This window comes from Triturus cristatus, chromosome 4_2, assembly GCF_964204655.1.
Source record: "Triturus cristatus chromosome 4_2, aTriCri1.1, whole genome shotgun sequence".
Classification (NCBI taxonomy): Eukaryota; Metazoa; Chordata; class Amphibia; order Caudata; family Salamandridae; genus Triturus; species Triturus cristatus.
Genome location: NC_140586.1, coordinates 54,211,007 through 54,225,535, shown reverse-complemented (window position 1 = coordinate 54,225,535; position 14,529 = coordinate 54,211,007). Strand labels below are relative to the sequence as shown.

Below are 14,529 nucleotides of genomic sequence, written 5' to 3'. Positions count from 1 at the left end.
CAACACTATACCGCAGACAGCAGGCCAGACTAGCCTAGCGACGCAGCGAACATGGAGAAGGACAGACCCGGGCGCAACGCAAGCTGCGCCAAGACAAGTGTCAAAGAGATCGCGCCTGCGATATACCGTGACGCCAAGGAGAGCAAGGAACCCGAAAGGGTGACCACACCTCCTCAGCATATAACAGAGCTATGTAATAGCTACAAGTACCCCAACTAGGGTACGCTACGTCCCAAGAAAACATGGGAACACCTCTTAGAAAACAATTCCGCAGCAGAGGACAAACTGAAAAGACTGCGGGTAGAACCGCAGACGGCTTGCCAAGCGGCCAATAAAGAAGATACAAAAGGCCAAATCACAAGACCTACACGGGCTTACCAACAGCCAAAACCACAAGTCAAAAAAAGAGGCTGAACCAGCAGCCAACAGCACCGAAGGACCCTGAAGGCACACTAACCACACAGAACACACAACCGGGGCTACTTGTTACTAGGCCCCAGAAAACAACGGGAGACCACCTCCCAGAACACAGACCGACATCCAGGTTCACTGAGGAGGAGGAGGAGGAGGAGGAGGGGGAGGTGGAGGAGGAGGAGGAGGGGGAGGAGGAGGAGGACGAAGCCCCGCAAGGAACCTCTGAATGGCAGAATCCGCAGGGGCGTGAAACAAAAGAGCGCCATCGAAGGGGATGTCAACCAGCCGTTCCCTAACGTTCTCAGAGAAAACACTATCCCTCAGCCAAGCATGGCGACGGAGGGCCACTAAAGAAGTCATGGTGCGACCAAGCACCTCAGAAACATCCAGAGCCGAGCGAAGAATAAACGCCGCCAGCTCCCGGCCATCCAACACATGGTGCCACAGATCAGCGCAGGCATCCTCCTGAGAAGCGGAAGACAGAAGGGACTCCGCCGAATCCCACAAGCAAGAAGTGGCCTTGGCCAACACACAAAGCGTGTTGAGCGCCCGCAAGGCAGCACTGGAGGAGGCGAAGATGTTGCGCCCCCAGGAATCTAACCACCGGGCCTCCCGTGACAGGGGAGACAACACCGATGGCAAGGAGGGAAAGGCAGTCTGCAAAAGAGGGCCCCTGGTAGAAGGAAAGGCAGACAGGATCATGCGGAGCAGGACGGTGGCGGTGCAGAAGCGGCTGGGGCACCGTGTCCCCCATGGCAGGATGCCCCCAGGCCCCCAAGAGAGAATTATGGAGCGAAGCTTCGAAGGGAATAAGCAGCTCCCGTCCACCAGAGCCCTGATGGAGAACCTCAAGCAAATGATCCGCGGGGAAATGGGCAGCCAGGTCGCCCATGCGCAAAATCCTCGCAGTCGCGGAGACAGCCCGGTCGAAGGCAGCACTCGCCTCCGTAGGGCAATGCGGTGGGCAGAGCAATTCCTCCATGGGCGACGGCTGTAAGCTAAGCCGGCCGTCCCCCAGCCCAACCGGAGGAAGGAAAGGCCAAGCTTGGAATGGGGGAAGGTTGACCGACGAGTGGGGAACTTGAGGCGCCTCCGGGGAAGACCGCGGGGACGGCGAAGAGCCCTCCTTGGAAGATGCCGGGAAAAAGGCCACGACGCGGCGTCCCGTCTCCGGAGAAGAAGAAACAAACTGTTGCCGAACCTCTTGAGAAGAGGGGGCGTCCGAAGACTAATCTACGACCCGACGCCGGCACAGCGCCATGGAGTCCGCCACCGGCGTCAGCTCAATGTCGACTGGCACCGAAGGGGACGCCGAGACAACCTCTGCCACGACTCGCACAGCGGGAGAACGGGGCGGGGTCGGAGCCGGGGCGGCCAAAGAACGGTGCCGAAAAGGCGCCAACTCGACCTCCGATTAGGCAACCGCCTGCGGGGAGAGATGAGGGGGGCCCAGGGATGCGCCCCGGCCCCTAGCCAGCCCCTGCGGCGCCGCCAGGGGCCAGCAGCCGCCGGCGCCTGAGCGGCATCAACTCGGTCTCGGACAAGGCCGCCGCCTGCCAAGAGGACCGAGGGGGACTCGAGGATGAGCCCCGAGTACCGGCAACCTTCCGCAACACCACAGGGACCCCCAAGGGGGTTTGCGGCGAGGCAGAGGTGCCGTGGTCCGAAGGAGGGAACCCCGTAGGGCCGCACCCCGACGACACCACATCTCCAGAACCTGAAGCCGAAAATGTTGGCGCCGGGGCTGGAGCCGCCGGCGACACCGCAGAAGGCCCCGCACATGGCATGGGATCCGCAGACGTCCCAGGAAGAGGAGGAGGAGGAGCCAAAGAGGCCTGCAAGGCATAGGCCTTCATTTAGGCTCTGGCCGCCCCCACGCTGGGGAACGGCAGGTAGAGTGGCGACTCGTGAGGCCGCACAACCCGCGGAGAACCTGCACCCCCCACAGGGCGGGGACCGGGCCTCTGGGACAAACTGCAACACTTACCAACAGGTGGGTGACGCCCTTGCGGCCTCGGAGAGGGATGATGTCGGAGACGGAAGCGGCGGTTCTTGAACCCTTCAGCGGGGGACGGACGCGGCGACGACGCCGACCTGGACATGCGGGCCGAGAGGAGTTTCATCCGGCACTCCCGCCGGGACTTCAGCTTCATCTGCTGACAAGCCTTGCAGTCCGTGGAGTCGTGGTGCTCCCCCAAACACCACATACAAATGGGGTGAGGGTCCGTCGCCGACATCTGGTGCGCGCAAGACGAGCACGTCTTAAAGCCCGAAGGAATTCCCACACTGTTCCCAAAGAAACGCAAAGCGTAATAAAGAAGGCCTGAAAACAGACCAGGAACACGATCCGGATCCGAAAAGGAGGAAGCTGACATCAGCGCGCCGGGGTGGGGCTTATATGACCTCGCTGATGTCACGCCCGCGGAGAACGGCGGGCGGAGTCGCGTGGTGCCGCCCCCCCCTCCCGGCGCGCAGAGATGCTGGGACAAGAAAGTTTTCGGGGTCCAGTCTCACGCCTGGGGATAATTCTATGTTAAGGAATCTGCGGCTAGTAGTCTCTATCAGATATACAAATTATTCTGCTTTTTAACGTTCGTGTGTCATTTGATGTTTTACATGAAGTGTTTTTTTTCCAATTGGCTCTCTTTTCCACTAGATCCTGTGTAGAGAGTTTGACTGGATAGTACCTTTTTTATTTTTATACCTTTTAATATGAATTATAAGTAAAATTTAGACACTTTAAAGTGCACAGCCTGATCGTTCAGGCTCTGTAATTAAAACCGAACAGTGCCTCTTTCAGTTGCATTCGTTTATATATGTTTGTTTAATTCCAGTTATTTAATATGAACTCATATTTTAGACTTTTCATTTATTTACTTAGGATACTTGTAAAGTGCTGCTAGACATACGGCAACAGTGCCCTGTACATAGAACTTTTTAAGCAACAGAGTGAGTGATAGAAATATCTAGAGAATCTGAAAGCATTGATCTTACACTATACTTCAAAGTATTGGTGGGGATCCTGCATAATAGCCCAAAGTTTACTAACCATACTTTTCATTTGCAATTTACAGGAACTAGCAAGGGGGGGGGGGGGGCAGACCCCTCCAATGGATCACAAAGTGAAAGCAGGGCCATAGAATGACAAATGCGTAAATGAGCCCCTCCCCCGCTCAAACTGTTCCCTGCCCATTGATCAGCAAATACCTTCACCTGGGGCCTTTTTACATCCAATAACCCACCTCCTCACTCTCATCAAGCTTTTCAAGCCATTAGCCTCTATGTATTAGTGTGTCTGTCTCACGGGGTGCGTGTGTTTCTCTTTGTGTGCATGCATGTGTGCCCGTTTGTAGTGCGGTTTCTACGTATGTCTGTATGCAGGGCTCAACAGGGGGTAAAAGACATTGTCATTTACAACGCCATTACTTGAATAATGCTTCACGAAGGGAAAAAAAAGAAAATTCAATGCCAATAGGTCAAAACAATGTCATTGCGAGACCTATTGTATTGTAAATGCTTGTTTTTTTTTTCCTAACACACATTTAATTAGCTTGTAAATGAATAGTACAAATATTTCAAAATATATCAATAATTACGAAAGCACTTTTCTTGTCTTTCAGAAGTGTGATCCAAATTTTCTGTATTTAAATCGGCGCAAAACAACTCAGAACATTTTACTTGGTGATGTGCAAATGACATATTTGCAGAAACTCAATTTCCAAACATTATTGATTGTACACTGCATCGTTTTATCAGTAAAACAGTGAGAAATGTTGTGGCTATTTCAATGGAAAATGTGCGGATTGCAAATGACAGTGTGCTACCACTTCATGGTTTAGTTATGTATTTCTTAAAAGTGATTTGAGAAACATTCCTGCCCCTGCCCTGAAGACAATGCTGTTAATGAACTAAGAATCAAGTCAGGGGTCATGTGTATACTATATGTGGCTAGATTTGTATTATATATGGAGCAAAAGTTTAGTCTTTTACATCAAACCAATGTTTTTTGTACAGCAGACATGCTGAACTCGCGTATTTGAAGGGGCTCTCATTTGTGATAATAAAGAAAGTGGCGGCTCAGTGAATAAAAATATTTGCCCAGGATAACATAATTTGAAACCAGTTTATGGGTCAAAAGCATTACAGTTAGGTCAAGTAGATTATTTAAGACACTAGGCCTGCAGATCTGGTAATATTTTCATAATTTGTCAAGGCCTGCATGGCATGTGACATGAGAAATAACTGTAGAGACTTACAGTGGCCGGGGAGGCACGTGTGGTATGTGAGTAGGTCTGGCTGGAGCTGCCCAGTAGGTATCCTCCTGGAATTACGTAAGTGCCCGCTGCTGCTCCGCCTCCACTGCCTCCACTCTGGTTAGACACAATCTGCCCTCCACTGACGTACATGGGAACGGATCCACTGCTGGCCACTGCCTGCGAGGTGGCTGGGGTGCTGTCCTGTTCAGGAGCATCTTGAGACTCATAGTAGGTGGCTGGCGGGTTCTGGCTGTAAAGCTGAGTCTCAGTGTAGGGGTAGGCGCCTGATCTGCTGTAAAGGAAAGATGAGGAAATGTCTGAAAGTTGGAAGTAATACAAACTGATCCTTTCTCCAGGAAAAACAACTGCCTTGCTTCCCCATCTGATTCACTCCAATCTCCCAACCTAAATGCAACACCACATCGTTGCTCCTAAACTGAATATGCACTGTCAGTGACACAGCTTCCTTCACACTCTGTGCATGCTGATTTTTTTCCTTTATTACTCTAGCACTGGTGTCCTGCATGGATTCATATGCTGTGTAAGACTCGCTGAAGCAGGTGACAAGGGGCAGAAGACTTAGATTTAACTAAATAAGCACACACATGCAGAAAAATACCAGCATTATTAATACGTAGTAAGTTTTGGACCACAAACTGAACAGTTATTAGGTAATGGTCTAACTTTTAGTAATCATTTGATGACAATGAGAACAATTATTTTCCTGTAGCTACAGGGCCACAAGATCATGGAGGGAACTCTACAGGAGTGTAACACGCACCCAAAAACACACTCAGACATTATAGCTAAAGACAACCGAAATGTACATTTGGAGCATGTTTATTGCTCATGTTGTTTATGATGTATTTGTATTTACAGACAGCTTGATGCTTCATGCTTGCACTATACAGAACCCATGCAATACACATTAAAGCAAACGCAGTATAGCAGCACAGAAGTGTTTCAAAGGCAATCACTATTTTAGCCAGAGGCAGAAGGATCATATGGAAAGCCAAGAATGGCTGGGGTACAAGCTGTCTGATAGGACAAGAAATGTTACTGCCTCTACTCATGCCCTAGTGCTTGTATCAGAGAGTAAAGGATGTGAGGCCTATTCTTGGAACAGGCAAGACTTTAGGAGGTTGTTGGGGTCAAAAACTAAGTAAGGTATGTCACAGCACAGAAGAATTCAGCATTGCAATTTCAGAGAAAAAATTGACTATTATTATAGCGAAGTAAAAAGGACAGCAGTGTAAAAAGGGCAGTTAAAATTAGATAAAGACCATCTGCGGCAGACGTTCAACCTATAACATATTCATTGGGTTGCCGTGCTATTTCTTTCTAAATATACAGTCTAATAAATTTAAAATAATTCTAAATACATTATATTCAAATCAGAAGGGTTCAGTTATTCTTAGTAATCTTTGGGACTTGGGTTTTACTACAGTATCTGCAACCAGTTCGAGTCAATGGGAAAGAAGTGCCAGACAAAGGAATGCAATGTATTAATTGTGTATGTCACACGTGCCACGTGGCCTTTTGTTTTAATGCCTCTTCACACCTCAGTGGGTTTGTGATTTGACGACTTAGCTAACAGCTTAAATTCTACCAGAAATCCTTTTTAGCGCAATATCTCACAGCCCAAACAAAAGAAAAGTCTGATCTAATTCATAAGGGTGAATTAAGGGGGTTTAGGGTCTTGGTGTCCAGTTTAACATGGCTACCAGGGGTCTGGTAGTCCATTTTCACTTGGGACACAATTCAAATGGAAACAATCAAGAAGTTAACTGGATTCACAGTCACCAGAGAATTGAATGAGGTAGCTGTAGCCATGGGTCAGCACAAAGTGTAAAGTCCCCTGTCAGACCGTGTGGTGATCAGATTCAACAAACATTACTGACTAAGTTGATAAAGTCAATGCTGAAGAATTCCCAGTCTGCTCAAGGGGGGTCCTATAGACATGCACACCTTTACACTAGAGCAATAACCTTCTCACTGCAAGTGTCTTACAACCACAGTGACAATCAAAGGGGCCATACCCCAAAGTGTGAGACATACATGGAGTACCACAATACTCACATTGTACTTGCAGTGTAACTGGCATCGCCTCCTTCCACATACTGCACCTGGTTCTGGTACACATGTTGCACAGGCACCTGCTGGAGCTGCTGAACCTGCAAGGACAGTGATGGCTGCAAGTAAGTGCTGGAAAATAAGAGATTGAGCCTCTACACTGAAGACATAATTCTCCAGAGCGTTCTTTATACCACACTCCTACCTTTGCAGCGTCCCCAATGCAACCCTTCGCGTTACCATAGAACATGACTGAGTACACTCATAGACATGTGCTCTGTGCCCCAGTGCCATCCTGCACACGCTCATATTAAACTTAACTCCCATGCACATAGCCCACTCACATCAAATGCTCATATTATAAAAGCTTCAATCATACACACTCTACTAATTCAAGAGGGCTCATCATGGCCTGTGGCTCTGCTGTGCATGCCAATATTACAAGTTCCCCTAGCTTATGTGTACAATTATTGGCGCAGATTCTGAAAGTATGCAATTCAACGTGCACAGCATACCACGTAAACAAAGACTTCTGAGATATCTCATCATGCCACACAACCTGTTGATTTCAGCAAAAGAAATGTTCAAATTTATTTACATGATAGAGACACAAACAACATTAACATGTCAAATAGATTCAAACGTTTTAAACGAATCACAGTTGTTAAAGAGTAGTAATTTATTTTTTAAAAGGGTAAGTGCAGACAGTAAGAGACAGTCAACAGCACAATCAAATGGAAATACAAGATACTCACACTACCAAAAAAAAAAACTATCAACCTCTGTGGAATACTTGATTAACAGGTAACGAAAAGCAATGCTACTTGAAATATTAGTTTCATATTGTGGGCATTTTCTTTGATTGTTAAAATATCTAAGCCAATGTGCGGGGTCCTGCAACACATTCCTATAGATAAAATTATAGGCGTTGCACCTTATCTCATAAGTCATTGTAAGATAAGCAAGTTCTGTCTTTTTTAATAGAATCAGAATTAATTTTATGAGCTATAAAACATATTTGACTGAACGGCCCATCCCAAAATAAGGAATACTACATCACCTGAAGGGAATATATGTACATTTGTTTTTATATGTCCTGTCCAGATGCAGGAAGAATGAAGCCGAGGAAATAGTTTATTCTGATTAATTTGAAAATTAGTTCTTGGGTGAATTTGTTTCTCAGAACACCAAATGCAGAGTCTCTTTCTCTTGAGTGCACAATGGTCTTTTGAAACGATGTTATGTTATTTCATGTCTTGTTATGTTGATTTGTATAGCGCACTGATCACCCGAGAGGGTATCCAGGAGCTCGGGCAGGTGTGTAGATTTGTGGTTCCATGGTGCTTATACGAAGAACCAGGTCTTCAGCTTCTTATGGAACTCAAGAAGTAAGGAGCAGGCTCTGATGTGCTGAGGAGGCAATTCCATGTCTTGGGTGCGACGTAGGAGAATGAGCAACCTCCAGTTTTGCTTTTGTGGATGATGGGGTTTGTGTCGAGGGGTTGCTCCCTTGCTGTAACAGGTACCTGGGTATTGAACCAGTTGAACCTTTCTGAAGAATAAAAACCAGTACAATCAAGTTCCTCTGAAGAGCTTCAATGAAAGCAAATCTCATGATGTCGGGAGAGTGCATTAATGAAAAATTAACTGTACCCTTTAAATAAAAAGGAGTTTACCTCATTGAAAATGTATCAGTATGTCACTGTTAAATAAAGATTGAAAACGAAATTAATGAGGTAAGGAATACATCAACCACAATGCTAAGAAGCCTTAATGAAGACAATACACCTTTGTACGAGCGCTATCACAAAGTGTTTGTGTTTTACACGCTCTTATTCTGCTCTTGAACTATTCTCATTTAGCAGAGATTTTGCTCACTTTTACTGTAAAGTGTTTATCACAGAAACAAATTATTTTGTGTCTTTTATTTTTGAGGAAAATTTTAATTTCATTGTGCTTCAAATCAAATAGGATTTCCAGAAGGAACCCTGTGCCATTTCCATCGCACAAAAGAAAATGTTGAGATAATACAAGTTATTATTAAAATGGTCAATCTTTACTTTGAATCAGAAATTGTTCCCAATAAATGGGAAAAAGGTACCACCAAGCCACTTCCTAAAAATGTTAATGTGTGCGGTTGGGCTGTACTGGTAGAGATTCTAAATTTCTGCATTTCTTGTTTGCTCTCCACAGCTCACTTTCATTGGGCCACACTCGAGCTCTGAGTGAAGACAAGTTTGGGAAGCACTGGTCCCGACTGCCGACAGGGTGGAATACCATATCTTACCCCTTCAAATGGTGTAACCAGGTATGATCTTAGATATTGCAGAACCGCGTCTAAGCTTATGACGGATGCCTGAGTGGCAAGATGACAATGGAGGATTGGTCCTTATGGGTTATCCAGTGTCTTTCTGCGCACATGATGGAGCATTGGCCACAAGTTGGGAGCAGTTGGGAGCTCAATGACCTGCTGTCTGCGTTCAGTCAACCATAATAGTCTTGCTAGGCACAGTGGGTACCACCTCATTAGCACCTCATCATGTCCCTTGAGGAAATTAAGATTTGGCCCCCCAATAGTCCAGAAGGATTTTTTTCTGCTGAAATTACTAGCCTCCAAGGATCTTTCAGGGGAGCGAGTCAGAGGAGTTAGCTGACATTGATCTGACTGGACAAATGTTGAGCTTGCCATATCTGCTGCCAAACTTGCAGAAATTAAACCCAAATATAGAGTCTATTATAGCTCACTTTACGGCGTTATGGGTGACATAAAGGGAAAGGTAATGAGCAACAACAAGGCTGTGGGCTGTTTAGGCAAGGATGTCTTGGCCTTGAAATCAGAAACAGATAGACTGCCAAGTCAGATCAGAGAATGGATTTTGAGAACTGTGCATTCACTGCCCTGACCCATTTTGACACAATAACTTAAAAAACAAGGTAAGCACTCCCTCTCCAACCTATGGACCCCTTGGTATGCTGCCCACAGAAGAGCAGGAAGACCTGAAATTCCCTCAAAGTGAATTTGTGGGCAACTAAGCTGGGGGGCTGAGTGTGCTTACCAGGGTGACATGGCATCCAAAGAGGGAGTTGCATTACCTTGGATGGGTACAGGAAATTTGAAGTTTCAGAAAGTCTGCTCCTGCTCACGGGACATTAAAAATGTCTTGATGCAAAAAAATAATCTGTGCTTTGTGATGATTGGTAAATGAAATATGCACCCAGCAAATCTTTGGTGGCTATCCAAACCCCAAACAGTAGTCGAGCACCAGCAGCCAGAAATTTTAATTTTTTAACCATTTCTACCTTTGGAATCTAATATGGATTGAAAAAATCTTTTAAGAGTTTCTTTTGTTACCAAGAAGTAGCAAGATTAAAACTCTTCCAGTTGCTTATCTGCTGCTCACTAGGTGTACCACCTGTGCTTGACTGCCTGTGGAAAATGTTCTCGACACCCAGTGCAAAATGCTGGGTGAGGAGCTTTGAAATCAGAGCTTGTAACCACGCTATAATGGACCTGACAAGCAAGTTACTTACTTTCAGTAACGCATTATATGGTAGAGATAATATCTAGTTGCAGATTCCAAACCTTTGAATTTCCCAGGCATCAGGCTGGATCCTGAAATTTTTGCTCAAGCAATGTACCCTGCGCGCGCCATCGGGTGGCTCCATTCGGGACCACGTGATGTCGTCTGCAACGGTTAGGACGTCGCGGTCACCTATATAGGTGCAACCCAGGCGCACGGACATCAGTACTTTCAGTTTTTTCCACGCCAGAAGCACAGCGCCACGAAGTAACTGACGTAAACGTGTGCAAACTAGGGCCCTGAAAAAGGGAGTAACCCTAGCCCTAACAAAAGAAGTACGCAAAACAGGGAGGCATGGGTGGGCCTGTAAGGAATATGCAGCTAGATAGTGTTCCTCTGATAGAGACTTCTAGCTGCAGATTTCTTACCTTTGAATTAGATACCCAAGCCATACTCTATCAGCAGTGGGTTGCGGACTGAAAGAGCAAAATGCACGTCCCTGCGGACCTGACTGTCCAGGCAGTAGTGCTTGGCAAACGTGTGCATAGATGCCATTGTTGCTGCCTGACATATGTCCAGCATAGGGACACACCGAGCCAAGGCCATAGTCAAGGGCTTTCCACTGGTGGAATGGGTCCATTATCTCTCAGGAGGATGCTTCTTAGCCAGGGTATAGCAGATCTTAATGCAGAGAACAACCCAGTGACAGATGGTCCTTTTCTGCACTGCCCGACCCTTCTTAGCTCCCATGTACCCCACAAAGAGTTGGCCCTCCACCCGGAACTCTTTTGTGCGGTAGAACGACAACACTCTTTTTGGGTCCAGACGATAGAGACGCTCCTCTTCCTTAAAGGGATGCAAGGGAGCAAAGAAGGTGGGCAGCGTGATAGACTGACCCAGATGGAATGGGTTATATAAACAGAATACCTCTGAAACCATAGATTAGACTCTTGTTTTTTGCCTCATTAGTCCTTTTTATTGACAATGGGCTTTGAGCAATTTCTCATATTTTTCTTTATAAGTATTTTTTCTGTTCCATAAACCAATATGTTTTAGAACATACTTTTTAGATAAATTGCAGTTATTGGCAAAAAAATTCATTACTCACATCTATACAATATAAACAATACAGACAACAATGACACAAGTTTTTGACATAAAACCTTAATAAACAAATACACTTTTCTAAATAGTGGTGGTCCTACACATTATTGATTATTGTTGGAACCTTAGTAGTTAGATCCTCAACATAAAGCTTCACTCAAGGTCCTCTGGAGGTCGGGAACACTTTTATATTCAATGTTATGGACTCAAAGAATAGATATATAATTTCACTATCCCAAAATGTTCACTATTGAATAAGTCAAATTTGTCCATGTAGACCCAGTTACCCCAGAAAAATAAAGTGCCAACGCGTTTCAACCCTCGTTGAGAAGGACCATAACAAAATAATTATATGAAGGTCTTCATCAGGGCAGTGTAGTTTTCAAGTAGGACATTATACCTGTGTAAAAAACATAAAAATTTATATATATTTACAAAAAATAATAATTATAAATCAATCGTTGTTTTTCATTGAGTTGCATTCTGCAACTTACGTACCAGGATATTTGTTCTCTCATATGCTGGAGATATATGGTGCAGTATTTCACGGCCTGCATTAATAAACAATAAAGTTTAAAGTGCCCAACTCAATCAAGTATCTTGTTATTTTGAACTTTAAAGAGGCCAAATATATTGAACGTACCGTTTTGATTTTATTCAGATGGGTATCAAATCTTTATACCACATGTCGGTCGTTAATCCATTCTTTTATAGTTAATAAGAAAGGGGATCCATCCAATTTGTTTTCAAAGGTGTTGTGTACCGATTTAGGACTGGAAAAACATAGGAATCATAAAGAAAATTTTTAATACTGGTGTAACTGCACCTGTACTCGTGCACCATCACCAGTGTGCATTTTTGGGGAACTTGATTTGTGAAAACAGAGGAAAGTTATTGTGAGGCCTATTGTGATTTTAGCTAAAACGCAGTGCCACACACTCATTTGGTGAAGTACCCCTTATCAAGCTTCTTCTAAAATGTAAAGGAGTAAATTAGTGCAAAACTAGCATGGAAATCGATTTCTCCACCTGCTTCACCCGTGTGCTCCTCAATATATGCGTCTAATACACGTATACCATTCAATGTACCTGCTTTTATCCCGTATACGGCTTCCACTTCTTGTCCGGTCAGTAAAGAAGTCCTTTCCGTTATTTCGCGTATCACGCGGGAAGACGTTCGACAATATATTTAAACTTCCTGGATCGTCAGCGGCAATGACGTGGTCCGCATAGACGCATGCGTGATAAGCCTGGCTTCCGGATTGGGACTGTCTGATGAAGACAGCCTGACTTCCGGTGGACACATTCGTGTTTGCCGTGATCGTTGTTATGAATGATGAACTGTTTGAAACGTGATAGTGAATAACGTTATAATAGGTGGAACACAATAGTGCCGCATTAAATTACCGGTACTGATCGGCACAAATAGACCAAACACATGTCCTTATTTACGCCAATGTCCTTTCAAGGAAACAGCTTCACTCCAAGTAAGCTGGTCAAAACTTAAGAGTTTTGTTGCCCATGCATTTATTTACAGTCCCAAACGGGAAAATAGATACTTAAAAGTTTTGTTGGCCATGCAACTATTTTATTTTATTTTATTTCCCAGTCCCAAATGGGAAGAATGGATCAAAGAATATATGTATATATATATATATGCCGCAATTCTACCGCCGTGTCTATTCTGTGTGGCATCTTCACTCTAAGAAACTACCCACAGTGTATCATTTCAGTCATTTAATTTAGCCCATTTTCTATCGTTCCTAAATACATGATTGTTTTAGCTTCTAGTCGTGATAGGGAGCTTTCAATATTTGGGCCAGTGACATGTCTAAATATCGTCAATTTGATATCATTGGGACCATGACCTTCATCGATGCAATGTGATACCATAGGTGCATTTGGAGTTTTGCATCTTATCTTTGAACGGTGTTGCGCTATTCTTTTCCTGATCGGTTGTGTCGTCTTCCCAATATATGCCTTTGAGCATGGACAAATTACGCAATAAATTACGTTGTGTGTATTACAATTTGTAAACTCCTCATGTTTGATTAATTTGTTGCCGTAAGTAAATTCAGTACCTTCAATTGTGCTCTCGCATGAGATGCAATTCCCGCATCTTCTATGGCCTTTTATTGGTGGAAGAGACAGCATTGTTCTCAAGGATGGTACTTCTTTCTTTATGGTTGTATTGGCTCGTACCAGCTTATCTTTGATGCTTCTATTTTTCTTTAAAACAAAGATTGGTGTCTGCTCAAAAGGTTGGAGACATTTTACCGTATTCCAGTTTTTTCTTACTATTTTTTTCACCTTGTTTGTGAGGCAAGAAAAAGTAGTTACGCAAACTAACGGCATGCCGTCCTTTTTTGTTCTCGGTGCTAGGAGGGACTCCCTAGGCGTATACCACACCCTTTTCATGGACCGTTTAAGTAGCTTTCTGGGGTAATTTCTCTCCAATAATTTGTTCACCAGAGTTCCTGCATTATTGAAGTAATCTTCCTTCTTTGTGCAATTTCGTCTTATCTTTAGGAACTGGCTCAATGGCAGGTTTTCCCGAAGGTTTCTTTGGTGAAAACTTTTAAAATCAAGGAAGGTATTTCTATCCGTCTCTTTTGTATACAAAGTCGTGTATAAGTGGCCGTCCTCATGTCTGATCCAAAGGTCAAGGAAATTCATCTTGCTCTTACTCCAGTTTACCGTGAATTTTATGTCTGGGCTTCTGTTATTGATCCAGTTGGTGAAATCATTCAGTTCTTCATGGGTTCCTCTCCATAGCCTAAAGATGTCGTCAATATAACGATGCCATGTTTTTATATGGACTTCAAATGGGTTGTTCTGATAAATCCATTTGTCTTCAAAGAGAGCCATAAACATTATGGCCATCTCTGGGGCGAAGGGACATCCCATCGCGGTACCTTTAATTTGTAGGTACTGCTTGCTGTTAAAGGTAAATAAGTTGTATTTGAGACAAATCTCGGCTAATTCAAGGATGAAGTCGGTGGGCACATTGTGAGGTCGTTCTCGCTTGTCCAGAAACACTTGAATAGCCTCCAGTCCTGCTTCTTGGGGTATATTGGAGTAAAGGCTTACAATGTCTAGTTTAACTAATAGTTCTTGCTCTTCTTCAAATGGTAAACCTTCTAGCAGTGTAATTGCTTGCAT

The 14,529-nt window shown here is 44.6% G+C and overlaps 1 protein-coding gene across 7 annotated transcripts in view; it reads right to left on the bottom strand.

Moving 5' to 3' along the window:
- The window catches only part of RFX1 (regulatory factor X1), a 549,504-nt gene that overhangs the window by 369,991 nt on the left and 164,984 nt on the right, over positions 1–14,529 (bottom strand). For 5 of the 7 annotated variants that reach the window (XM_085600474.1, XM_085600480.1, XM_085600478.1 and 2 more), the window contains 2 exons: positions 6,750–6,844; positions 4,671–4,962 (listed from right to left, as the gene is read on the bottom strand). In XM_085600474.1, coding sequence (XP_085456600.1) covers positions 4,671–4,962; positions 6,750–6,844 — 387 coding nt within the window. The remainder of the gene's footprint in view (positions 1–4,670; positions 4,963–6,749; positions 6,845–14,529) is intronic. The other 2 variants (XM_085600477.1, XM_085600479.1) reach the window with 1 other exon arrangement.